We start from the raw sequence: 13,996 nt of genomic DNA on the forward strand, positions 1-13,996 counted from the left end.
CCGTATATACATTTCGGACATTTGAGCTGCTATTTTCAAAATATTTTTATACATTTGAAATGTTTAAATGAGACATTCTGCACAAAGACTACTTTCTGCTTTTGGTACTTTTATGTACATTTATATACCAATACTTGGCTTACTCACTCACGTACATTTTGAATTCAGGACTTTTACTTGTAACAGAGTATTTCTATATTGCAGCATTGATACTTTTACTCAAGCACAAAATGTGAGCAGCCTACTTTTTTCACCGCTGATGAGATGAAGGCATGCAGAGGGGAAGTGGGAGAGAGTGACAGAGAGAGAGGGGGAGAAGCATACACTGTGGCGAGATTTCTGCTGCTCATGCTACCCCCTTCCCTCTTTCAGAGCGGCGGGGGGTCTCTCTTTCTCTGCCAGTACCAAGGGCAGGTCTCATCCCCTCTCTAAGCTGACAGGAAGGATCCAGGGGTCTTTGTTTGAGTGTGAGAGGAGGGATGGCATGGGAGAGGCGCCTTCCATAACAGCACGTCTCCTCGTACTCGCAAAGACAGCCTGCATGCGTGTCAAGAGCCCGAGTCGTGGGATGATCCCCGCGTTGGCGTGCTCTACTGTGTGTATTTAACCCGCCGAACGCACACAATTAGCCTTTTGAACACTTTGACACAGGTGTTGTAGTACAAGTAAATACTACGCTTTGCTGAATAACAACGTTCATTGATTCTCTAGAGCGGCTTCTGTTTTAGCAGGCTATGATGTGGGAAACCGGTCCTTGTAATTATAAGCTGTGTGTCTCAGTTCAACCCTATATGTATAAATGGAACGTTGACCCCTCTCCGTTTATATACCTCTACACCAGTGGTTCTCAACCTTTTCTGGATCAGGGCCCACTCGAAAATATTGAAAGCATTCATGGCCCACCCATCTGACCACGTAACAGGGGCCAGGTGCGTGGGCCGTAAGCATTTTCAGAGCATATTTTTATTTTAATGATCAATCAATCGATTGTGTCCCACCGCCCTGGGATCAACGGAACCCAACATAGTGTACTTCTTATGTATTGGTATCACTTTTTAATATTAATGTTATAGTATCGTTACAATCAGCGTTTTGCCCACTTGCAATACCCTTGAGAACCACTGCTTTATAACGCCAAGGTTGGGGCCCTATTTTGCGTGTCTTAGGGTACCAGATCTTATGACTTAAGACCTGGAGGCGTGGTCAATGCTGTTTGGCCACTCAAAACAGCCAAACAGCACTGGCCACACCTCCAGGTCTTAAGTTAAGTCATAAGACCTGCAGCTTCCCTCCGTAACCCGCTATTCACGCCTTTCATTCCATTGTCTTTCCCTGCGTAATACGCTAAACCCGCTATTTGTTTTATATGTTTATGTCATGATCTTACTGTGAACTGTTTACTGCTTACCCTTATTTTGTAGTGTTGTCTTTCAGTGTTTCCTGTTTTGCCTAGTTGTTGCCTGTCTTGTCTCACCTTATCCCCTGTTACACACCTGTCTCCATTCTGTCGTTAGCCTGCAGTTGCCTGATGACACTCACCTGTGTTTGCTTCACTATCAGCCTGTAGTCTATAAGTACTGGACTCATTCTGCTCTCACACTGCCAGATCCAAGTTTGATGTTACTGTGTGTTCCTGCCTGTTTTGTCCTGATGTTGCCTCTTCACCGTGTAAGCTGTTAAGTGTTCTTTGTCTAATAAATACTGGACTTTACCTGTCTGCCTGCTTGTTCTGCATCTGGGTCCTCAACCTGACACACACCGTGACAGTTTAATTTGCCGTTTTGTAATGATTTGAATGAAAAATCGGGTTTGTCGCAGACAAAGTGATGAGGGCGACACGTTATAATGACATAACCGGAAATCAACCAACCGCCGGCATGCAAGGGCTTCTGGGAAACTGAGTCCAATGCAAAGTGAACGAGGGGGGACTATGGACGATCTTAGCTCGCTTTGCTCTTTGTCTGTGAGTCGGTAACTGTAAACACCGGCAGTGTGCGTGACATGTTAATTAGGCTCTAACGTACAGAATGTGTTACGACACGGCCCCTCTCTCTTCGTTGCAACACATGCGTTTTTTGTGAATTGTTCCAGACACGGGCCTGTGTGGTTCATGCAGTGAAGCAATGAAGAGCTGTGGATGGGGTCATGTCCTCCCCAGTGTCTGGTCATGTCGTGTAAGCCACAGCACTAGGAGAGGATTAGGAAGTACACTATCTGATTGAATCCACTGTCAGGGGGGAAGGTATACTTACTGACAGCTCAGCACCACAAGCTGTCTGAGCTGCTCCTGACACTGTCACCACTGAGGATGACACTTTCCATCCATCCCGTATTCTATTACTCATATTGCTTCCAAGATTATCGGACTTCCCACACCAACACTTTCTGATTATGAACAATAATGCCATCACACGGCTAGCACTCTCAATATCACGTGACACTGATCATCCCCTGTATCACTTCGTCAACCTCATGCCATTTGGACAAAGAACCTTACAGAACCTTACCCTGGAAAAAGGAGTTTTGTCCCCTCAGCCACCGCGGCATTAAACAAACTGCCCCGCCGATAAGATGGTTCTGTACACAGTGGGGAACTCATGTTTTTGTATTGTCTTGGTTTTTCTGTACTATGTATTGTTTTTGTTGTTGGTGTTGAACAGACCTGTGAAGATGAATATCCTTCGGGACAATAAAGATTATTATTATTATTATTATCCACCGCTACTCCTCTTGGGGCCAATCATTGACTTGGTTTATTAACGTATCTGTACTACACCTCTAGAGCACTGGAATCAATCAATCAATCAATCAATCAATCAATCAATCAATCTGTCAATCTATCTATCTCTCTATCTCGGCTGTTTTGGAAACGCAGACTTAAACCCACCACACTTTTTTGATATTTCTCCATGTGTTCCCCTTACCCGGTATTGAGAAACGCCACGCTATCATATAAGCAATCGATTTGTCTCTCTGTTAAAATGTTCATTCTACAAACAGCGTGCCGCCATGCGGAGGCGCTGCTCTCCAGTCCAGTGTGTACAGCGTGGTACAGTACAGTGGAGTGGAGTGGGGGGGGGGGGGTGATGGGGGGAGGGGGGAGGGGGGAGGGGCGTGGTGTATAAAGTCACAAAGCAAAGAGTCCCACTGCTCAGTGTGAACCGAGCCCAATCGCTAAGCTGACATCACTGTCAATGACAGTGACAGCAGGGCGCTCCGATCCACGGGAGCCGAGGACTGAATTTACATACGGTTTCATCACATGGAGGAGAGAGGGAGAGAGAGAGAGAGAGAGAGAGGGAGAGAGAGAGAGAGAGAGAGAGAGAGAGAGAGAGGGAGAGAGAGAGAGAGAGAGGGAGAGAGAGAGAGGGAGAGGGGGAGGCCGGGGGAGGGCAAGAAGGAGGAAAGGATGACAAGTGTGTGGCTTCGATTCAAGCCTGCAACCAAATCGCAGCCACGGTGCTATTTCACGTGCAGCAGTGGTTTCCAACCAGTGGTCCGGGGACCTCCAGTGGTCCTTGGGTGGTTCAAGGTGGTCCCCAGCTCAATGATGGCAGGGGTCGATGTCCCTGTAGATCTTTTAACCCATTCTGACCGGGCACCCATTTTGGTGTCAGCATCATGTTATGCTTTAGCTATTGAAAAATAGCAGATCTACAAGCTCATATCGCGCCACCGAGTGGCGCGATACGAGCTTGTAGGTCTGCTATTTTTGAAAAATCGAAGAGCGACTGACATTTCTAGAATCTGATCTCAGGTCAGAATGGGTTAATCAGACCAGTGTGTGTCCAGTGGAAACCTCGTATGAATCTGATCTCAGGTCAGAATGGGTGTCAAATAAATGTAGAAGATTTGGTATTTTGCGCAGCGTTTGCCTGCATGTTATCTCTCCTATCTAAGGTACCACATCAATACAGCATGGCATTGTGGACACAATCTCATCCAACGACAACAAAGGATTCTAGGTTTTGGGTCTGAGAGGCTAAAATCTCTGGTGGTCGACCATGGCCCAAATACTGAGCAATAAATAATGGGCCTGGATATGAAAAGGGTTGAAAACCACTGACGTACTGTACAATACAGTACACTGTAACACTTCCCCCTCTCGTGGTCTACCACTTCATCATTGAATTGATCTGCTGTAGTAACCTCTGCGTCTGGTTCCATACGCAGACCCATTATGCATTATTACAGTAAATGGATCATGCTGTTCCAGCGTATAAAGCACAAAGAACAGCACTAGAATGAGTTAATGCTGTTGCCAAGGTTTTGCGTCATTCCATCTGAGGCCTAGGTGGGAAGAAAATGCCACCAAGTGCTCACTATATCGCTGACAATTCGGAGAAAGAAATGTTGGTGGGCATTAACCCTTAACCCTGGCATGCCTATTTTGTGCATGTCATTATAGGCAGTGTCTGCACACACCGAGACAATCGCAGATTTGTGATAGAACACGATAAGAGCTTGTGCACGGTACGACGTGCTGAGTCATATAGTACTGTGATTTTTTTTCCCGAACAGAATTATTTGAATCGCATAACTGCACTTACTGCAGCCAAGGCTTACAATAAACCAGAGATGGCTCATATCTACTGTATTAAGAAAGAGCAGTCACATATTTCAGAGAGAAAGAGGACGGACGGACGGACGGGCACGCATGCATGCACGCACGCACGCACACACACACACACACACACACAGTGCATTGTCCCTCTCTTGTCTATCTGTCATGATGCTGTCCACTCTGTCCAGTGGAGGGCTCTCGTTGGAACCTCGCTCTGGTCTCACATTTACAGGACGCCGACGTGACGTCCCATGAATCCCCCTATTGTTTTTGTTTTTGTTTTCTTGCGCGGAGACTCCCGAGAAATGTGATGAAAACAAGCGTAGCCTCGCTTATCATCCGACGCAAAACCAAGTGTGTGAGTGTCCCCCCCCCCCACCTTCACTCTTGGCCTGAGTTGGGCGGAACGTTTTCTGAGAGAGACAGACAAAACGGGACTGTTCTGTTCCCTGATCTGATGCCCTAACAAAGCCTTGATTAACAGGCTGTACCAAGCCCCCCCCCCCCCCTCTCTCTCTCCCTCTCTGTCTTAACTCAGAGAATGTACAAATGTAAGGGTCCATTTGGTTACATTTGCTACATTCTCAGAGTTACAAATTGACACTGGTCATTTCACTCATGTGTAACTGTCTTTCTCGCCACCCCCCCCCCCCCCCCCTCTCTCTCTCTCTCTCCTCCCCCCTCCCCTCCCTCTCTCTCTCTCTCTCTCCCCCCCTCTCCCTCTCCCTCTCCCTCTCCCTCTCTCTCTCTCTCTCTCTGTGGAAAACCACAATCACATTAGATATGGATGATGTCACTGGCGGCCACCCCCAGGCCACGGTGAGACCGCCACAGCGAGGTCACATCAGGGAGGAGTGATGTAGATGAAGCTTGGCGGAGGTGTCTGTGTGTGTGTGTGTGTGTGTGTGTGTGTGTGTGTGTGTGTGTGTGTGTGTGTGTGTGTGTGTGTGTGTCTGTGTGTCTGTGTGTGTGTATTTTATCTACAAGTGCCCCCCTTTTTTTCTCTCTCTATAAGACCCTTTTCATATTTGACCTTTTGTCATGCGTAGGGTGCAGCCATCAGCAGCTGGTTCTTACAGTTAGTTTTTGTGTCATGTTGCTGATGTTCTCAAGGGCACCAAGGGGGGGCAGCAGTAAGCAGGCAGGGAGGGGGGGGGGGGGGGTTGCTTGGAGACACATTGACAGGACAGGGCATGTGACATGTACATGTCAATCATGTCCATGTGACATGTCCAATGAGGATGGACCCATTTGGTTAACGGTCCATGAATGTATTCATTTACGGAAAATTCATTTTTTTTCTGCCCGACAGCAACGACATAGACAATATTGTAATATATATTTAAAAAACAATGCTCTGATTATTGGATTAATCGAATACCTGATTGATACAATAATCACTAAGAAGATAATAGGATAATTGATGCCCTAATGTGGACCAGCTGGGAGGCCTCCCTCCATGCCGTGCCAGAGTGTGTTGTGTGTGTGTGTGTGTGTGTGTGTGTGAGTGTGTGTGTGTGTGGGGGGGTGACACTAAGGCTCCTCAGGCTTGAGATGTGTCACAGGCAGGTATGAGTCATGGGTTGTTGTGACGCACGGGTCACATTGGGGACCATCACTATACACGGACCACGTCAACAATATGACATGAGTGGAGAGGGACACTCGTCTCCGCGCTGACAGAGATGTCATGTCCCAGGGCAGTGGTACAGATCATACTATATCGTTGCTCAGAAAGCTATTATCTTTGTATTTTAAATGTTGGTGGTTTTTCCGTAAATTACTGCTTCATCGTTCTACTGTGTCGAAAACATTTAGCATTTAGCTGGGGACCCCCTGGAACCGCCTCAAGGACCACTGGGCCCACTTTGAGAACCACTGGTTCAACCAAATGTTCAACCCCGGTTCTGGGAGCGCACATTTGCCTAAAACAGCAGATTTGCACGTTCAAAAGGCCTCGCAAGGTGGAGAAAAAGAAGGGGGCCTAGTATATATTCCTGTGCAGACCCATGTCCACGAAGTATAGGGCTTGCTCCCAATCTTCCGCCGTAGTCTGAAAACTCACCTCTTCAGACTTAGCCTGTAGCACTTGCACTAGCCTCAATGACCTTGCAGGTGTACGCAAAGGCTAAAATAGTCATTTAGATAGCATGTTATGTAGACATAGCATTGTATAGTGTATACTTATAGACATGGTTTCATCGTACAGATATTCTACTGTACGGACATTAGGTTCTTAGTTTGCTTTTCATCCTAGATGACTATTTCTATGTATTTGATGTACTGTATAACCTTGTGTTGTTCTTGCTTACTGTAAATTGCTCTGGATTAAGAGCGTCTGCTACGTAAATGCCTAAATTGTAAATTGATTGTAAATTGTGACAGTGGCAGATTTAACTCAGTAACTCAAAATTCATTTAACTCTGCTTAGTTAAATCAGTTAATTTAACTACTAAGTAATTTCACTGCCTGCTAATTTCCAGGCATTCCCAGCACTGAGAGACAGGCAATATTTTTGTAGTATACCTGGTTTCTGGGAGTCTCTTCCTGATTCCTGTGCATGTGTTTACTTCCTGCTGAGTCATTTTCCATTAGTATTATTTCTTACTCCTGGCAATATCTCTTTTTCTGTTTCATAACTGCTGTAATGCCACTATAGCTGACAATTTAATTTCCCTGGTGGGATCAGTAAAGATCTCTCTCTCTCTCTCTGTTTCTCTCTGTTTCTCTCTCTCTCTCTCTCTCTCTCTCTCTCTCTCTCTCTCTCTCTCTCACATCACAATGTAAAGCATTGTGAGTGTGTGTAGATCTAATTTCAAAACGTTTAAGTGAAAGTGGTTAAGTCTGTGAGTGGTGGTTTCTACATATTGTCAGTTGGTATACTATAGGGTAAGTGATATTTGTTTTGTTAGAATACGTGTTAAATAGCTCTATATACTCTGATGTGTTTGTTCACTTACAGGAGTCTCCCTGTCTTTCCAGCTCTTTGGTAAACAAAATAAATGAATTTCCGCTTATCCAATCACGAGCGAGAACTCACTCAGGGATAAATTAGAATTGGAAACGGGAAACGGAACACTATAACATTTAAGCTTGTTTGTTTTAAACAATACATTAGTTTACCTTTAAGTTTTTAACCAATGAAAAGTATGAACAAGAGCTTGTGACTAAATAATAACTACATTGGTCCCATACACTGACACGAAACAAGACAGGAACGCCCAAAAACGTCACAGCCGGTTTTTTAACAAGACAGGAACGCCCAAAAACATCACATCCGGTGTTTTACCCCGGGCAGAATGTTCTATGGCTGCCAATGCAACTTTTTCCAATCCTTAATCACATACGGCAAACACCTATGCCGATAATATCTAACTTGCGGAGGTAACGTGCCTTGTCCGCGGGCAACAGATCTTTCAACGTATGGCATTGCAAATACGTTAGATAATCGCTACTCTGCGCAATATTGTTTTGAAAATGCCGCAAATTGCATTGCAGTGAACGAGAGCAAATCACAAATCACAAATCTTACCCCGGGGGGTGGGCGGAGCCGCGGAGTCGCAGCTGACGCCCCTCCCTCCGCTCTGATGACGCGTTGTTATGTCAATGTATTGGAGGTTCTTTTTCCCATTGCCTGAAAAGTAACGGCTTTGGACGTATATGGTTTACACCTAGCGACGATATGTAAAGTGATTTTCTTTTCTTTTTTATATAACCACTATGTTTCATATAGTGTTTTTTATATAACCACTATGTTTCATATAGCGGAATAGGATTTAGTCACATGTGCAGTTTGATGCCTTTGCGGGAGAACAAAGCCAATATTCATTATGTCCCCGCTTTGCTGTCTATTTATACTAAACGATACAGCTCGTTGGAATGTCGTCAAATCTAGCATCCGTGGACAAAGACAACGGTATAGGCTCTGGGTTGAAATCCACCCCCCGCAGCAGAAGAAACTCCTTTCCTAGGCATATTAAAGAACCAGCCCTTCGCAATATGTCACTCCCTCCTCACACCTGAAATACACAGCAGCTCATGCATAATTCATGCACCGGAAAGAGTGAATGAAAGGGATGCTGGGATTTTCTTTTTCTTTTTTCCCCCAGCTTTGAACACGGGTGAGCCATTCCCTGGAGTCATCCTTTGAGTTAAGGAGTGGAGAGAGAAAAAATACCATTACACTCCTTTTCTTTCTTTCTTTTACAGAAGATGAAAATTGATTAATCTTCCGGAAAGATCTTTTGACACCGAATTCTATATCGTCGCTGTCAGGTGGTGGAAACCTCATAATTACGTCCAACACTGTTACATTACAGGATTCAATTTCAAAATGAGCAAAAACAATTGCAGATCTACGAGCTCAGAATTGGATCGGCAAGGAGGCCATTAATTAATAAAAAACAAAAGACAAAAAATAAACGTGGAGATTACAAGCGGCGATATCATTGAGCGTGTGGCAGGCGGCCGCGCGGCACTGCACTGGCGCTGACGTTTGACAGCCTGGCGCTTTATTAATCCATTAAAACCAGGAACGCGTCCATGTCACTTTAGCTTCGAACCACTTTCAATAATTATTTGATACTTTAGCTATTGAAAAACAGCACATATACAATCTCATATACCGCGAGCGCCGCGCTATGAGCTTGTAGATCTGCAATTTTTGGGGAAAAAGTCATAAAAATGTGTGCAAATCTTTGAATATATTCACACCAAATGTTTTTAACTCAAATATTTGCCTCTTGTTTTCAGATGGGGGCCTTCGGCCAAATACTATTTGCGGTCCTTGACATGATCACTGACATAGAAATATAGGTCTTTATGGGTTAATACATGCTGCTGCCGGTCCTGGAAGGAGCTCCAGAACTTCCACCACACACGTGTGCTGCGTGTCCCAGTTTTTTTTCCCCAGCACATGTATGTCGCCGATGTCGGGGCAGAAACCTTGTATGTCCAAAACCGGCAAAATAACAACGTGTGTTCTGATGCGGCACGACGCGTCGTGACGCAATGCGTCGCGGAGCTTGTAGATCTGCTATTTTCACTACTCTCTCGCCCGACATCCGTGCAGCGGCGTGCAGCGGCCGATGATTTATGAAACCGTATTTTTTCTAAAGTTGAAATATTAGACATAGGAGGTTTCTGAGATGCATGCGCTCTTCTATGTTCTATGCATGCGTGAGCGCCGCGGTTGGCTGTGTGACATCAATCCATCAGAGGATCTCTTTCATTGTGTCGTCAGCCGAGGGGGGGGGGTTTAAAGCCACAGCACCAAAGTGAGGCTCGGAGCCGGGAAGGAGTTGAGGAGTTGAAGGCTTCCACGGCGCTATTAATCTCACAGTGAAGTGCGAACGGCGATGGAGGTGAATTGGTGACGTGCTAATTGGCCGCTATTATGCACCTGATCCCCCACCCGCCCCCTGCACGCACACACGCACGCACGCACGCACGCACACACACACACACACACACACACACACACACACCCGCCACACTCCATCCCAGAGGCAATCAGAATTTGAACAGATCAAATTAAAACACTGCGAGGCTGACACACTCGCTCTCACGCTCTGGTGTGACGAAGAGAAAAAAAAAAGAAGAAAAAAAACTTCTCACAGTTAGCAGGGAAATAACAAAAAGAAAGTATCAAGGTCCCAGAAATGTTGAGAGTGAACAAAAACACGGTGTTGGAGAAAGGGAACGGGGGAGGCGAGTGAAGTGACACTGTGAGGGAGGGTAAATGGATGTGTGTATCAATGTTTTCCCTTCAAACCCAAGCAGGAAAGGAGGGAACCGGGCACCCCGCCTAGAAGGGCTGTCAGCCTGCCAAAGAAGAGAGCTTCTTTTGTATTGGTTTCAGCGGAGGGGCTTGTCTACAAGGGCATGCAGGATTCCCACCCACTGTCTCTCTCACTTGAAATGAAAATGTTATTGATTGAGATGTGTGAAATGTACGAGGCGGGGCCCGGGTTTTCTTCTTCAGGAAAGTCACCTTTTTTTTCCTCTGTCGACTACATTTTACAATGACAAATGCCACCCATCTCTATCTAATAGAATAGAATCCACCCATCTCTATCTAATAGAATAGAATCCACCCATCTCTATCTAATAGAATAGAATCCACCCATCTCTATCTAATAGAATAGAATCCACCCATCTCTATCTAATAGAATAGAATCCTAATCGTATAGCGGCTCTGCTTGCAAGACCCAAAAGATACATTCGTGTCTCCCGGGGATCCAAATTGAGAAAATACAGGGGGAAAAAGTACTTATTTCCCAGCGGAGTCTCTACAAGGTCACAAAGCATATCTCAATGCGATATGTTGTGAGCTTCTACATTGGCTATTTTCACTATTCCTTGACCTATTAAAAAAGCATCTGTGTAATTTTAGATCTTTGGTGTTGGCTATTCAAAATAGCAGATATAAATGCTCAGAGTGCGTCAGTGCAAGCTTGTAGCCTGCTATTTTTGGACATTATTTGAAAGATCTTGAAAGTACTACAGATTAGGCATTTATAGAATCGGCATGGGGTCTTATTGGCTTAAAGCTGTTCGTGTTTTGTGGGGGGAAAGAATCACACTTGTGTGAATTGAGGGGCGTCTAATAATATAATACAAATCGGCCACATGGCGTCTTACGTCATCATTTAATACCCTAACCAAACATTAAACCCATAGACTGCTCTAAGTGCAGTCTTAGAGCAGTCCAAAAAATCCTATAGACATGGCTCAAATGCCATGCATTGGAGGGCCCTAAAAACAAAGAACACAGATCCATAATGGATCCACACGTACCTCTTCGGGGAGGCTGACGACCAGGCCATTCTCCGCCTGGCCCGGCACCAGCGCCTGCAGGAAGTACTGGCTGCAGGCCGCCAGCACGGCCCGGTGCCCACGGAACTCCTTCCCTTCCACCAGCACCGTCACATCGCACAGGATGTCCTGCTTCCGCTGGTCGTTGAGGCACAGGAGGATGTTGGTACAATGAACCGTCGACTCATACACATACATGGGGGCTTCAGGCTGCTCATCCACGGACATTCCGCTTACGCCCTGGAAATAGAAGCGACACAACACACACACAGAGGGGAGGGGGGAGGGTTAACTTCCAGCAGTGGTCTGGCGAGTGCACACACACACACACACACACGTTTGTGTTACTATACTTTTGAGGACATCAACATTCTAGGGCGTTGCTTTTATGAACGTCAAATTAGTTTTCATAAGCATTTTTAAACGTAATCCCCTAAAGCTGAAAACAAAAGCTCACAAGCTTGTAGATAAAGCTATTTTCGGTGCATGACACCGCAGCACGAAGCGGAGGTAAGGTTTTGGCATTCGATCCCATCCCCACAACCTAAGCTCTCATTTCTCTCCTAATTCTTAGCACAAATCCTTGAAAAAAGAATAATTTCCCTCACGATTTCTCTATTCCTCTCGTTCCACTATACTTGTGAGAACATTTGGTCCTCGCAAGTAGGCCTAATACAAGCATGCACACACACACACACACACACACACACACACACACACACACACACACACACACACATACCGCAGGGCTGACATCACCTCCCCACTACGGCTGGCCAGCCAGCCATTCCAGCTAGTCCCATGATTCAACAATGCAGCAGTGACTGGCCGCCTGTCTCCTCTCCACTCCACTGCACTTCACATGCTCATTTCCCCCATTTCTCCCCTGAAAGGACCCCATGTAAATATCGGGCAAAAACCTCTCATCTGTAACTTGGCCATACTACTACAGCATCACACAAAAGCATCAAAAGTGGCAGATCTGCAAGCTCGAAACACGGCACCAAGCAATGCGTTTTGAGCTTGTAGATCTGCTATACTTTTGCATTTGAATCCTGAAACGATGACCGTTTTTGCTCATACAAGGTTTCTACAAGACAGCGACAATCTGATGTTATGTTGTCCATGTACTGTATTATTTATTAAGACGCACGCACGCATGCACGCACGCACGAACGCACGCACGCACGCACACACACAAACACACACACACACACACACACACACACACACACACACACACACACACACACACACACACACACACACACACACACACACACACACAGTTTAGACAAATGCTAGGTTTGATGTTCACCTGGTGTCCTAGTTTCTTTGAAGCAATACGTTGTTCTACTTTACACTCTACTGTGACGATTTGTTGTTGTTTGTTGTTCATGACATTTATGTCCACCCGCTGCCCTGCATAAGAGCCTCTGCTAAATGCCTCACTCGATTGTAAATTGGAAATCTATATTTGTACCTGCATGTGTACAAACTGATCCTCACATTACACAAACACACGCGGTGTGAGAGTGTTCATTCCATTCTCACTCATTCACATCTGCTTTGGCAAACGTGTAAACACAACGTAGACAGTGTCAGTGACGCACTACAAACACACTTGAGGAAATGCAACAAAAAAAGCACTAGATCGGGTCCTGTTGTCACCCTAGAGGAGAATACAGACCACATGTGTATTCATTGTAAAGATAAGGACAACAGCCATACATGCTGTTGTTATGCAGAGAGTGCATGCATCTGTATGCTAATTCAGAGTGCACAGTAACACAAGCATAGAACAGTCTTTCCAAAGTGCATATGACTGAGTAAACGTGAATAGTACAAATGTTATGCATATTGCATAACATTTTGCTTAGATGACAGAATCCTTTGCTGTAAGAACAGTATCTATCTGTGAAAAGCAGCATTGCTACTTTTTTACTTACTTTTGTTTAAATCTTTACAGGATTTAAACAAAGATTTACAAATCAACACCACTATAAACACTTATGAAAAGTGATAGGAAAATTGAAAGAAGCGTTTTTTATCTGTGGAGAAAAAAAAACCCCACCACTGCAACTTTTGTCTACGAGTATGCAGAATTTAAAATGAATGTACAAATCATCACAACAATAAACACTTGTGAAAACTGAAAGGATAATTGAAAGAAGCGTGTACTGTATCTGTGAAAAAAAAACAGGACACCGCTGCAACTTTTTGTCTACGAGTATGCAGAATTTTAAAAAACACATTTACAAATCAACACAACAATAAACACTTGTGTTTTCCCATTCCCCAGGGTTGTTCTCAGTAAGTCAGTGGTGCTGTAGAACTCCACAGTTCTATCCAAACACATACTCTAAGAAGCCCCGGTCGGGGGAAAATAACAGGCCACACGTGCCATGGCTCTTTCTCCCCTGCCAAACTTTCCGTCGGGCTGGGCCTGTGATGACAGACGGCGGGCAATCTTCCCCCAGAGAGCTCTCCCTAGAAACACTCTGCACACACAGCACTAAATGCACTCAAACAACCGCCACTGTATGCTATGGGCACAGGTTAGGGCTGGGCGATCAATATCACGCTTATTGACAAACCTTTGCCTCGGTTATGAGT

General features: G+C 45.2%; 1 protein-coding gene across 1 annotated transcript in view; it reads right to left on the bottom strand.

The window, feature by feature from the left end:
* The window catches only part of bach2b (BTB and CNC homology 1, basic leucine zipper transcription factor 2b), a 128,785-nt gene that overhangs the window by 41,656 nt on the left and 73,133 nt on the right, over nt 1-13,996 (bottom strand). The window contains exon 2 of the mRNA XM_083790679.1: nt 11,363-11,620. Within this exon, the coding sequence (XP_083646805.1) occupies nt 11,363-11,608 (246 nt within the window). The 5' untranslated portion in view covers nt 11,609-11,620. The remainder of the gene's footprint in view (nt 1-11,362; nt 11,621-13,996) is intronic.

This window comes from Protomyctophum parallelum (genome assembly GCF_964188405.1).
Source record: "Protomyctophum parallelum genome assembly, chromosome: 19".
In the NCBI taxonomy this organism is placed as follows: domain Eukaryota; kingdom Metazoa; phylum Chordata; class Actinopteri; order Myctophiformes; family Myctophidae; genus Protomyctophum; species Protomyctophum parallelum.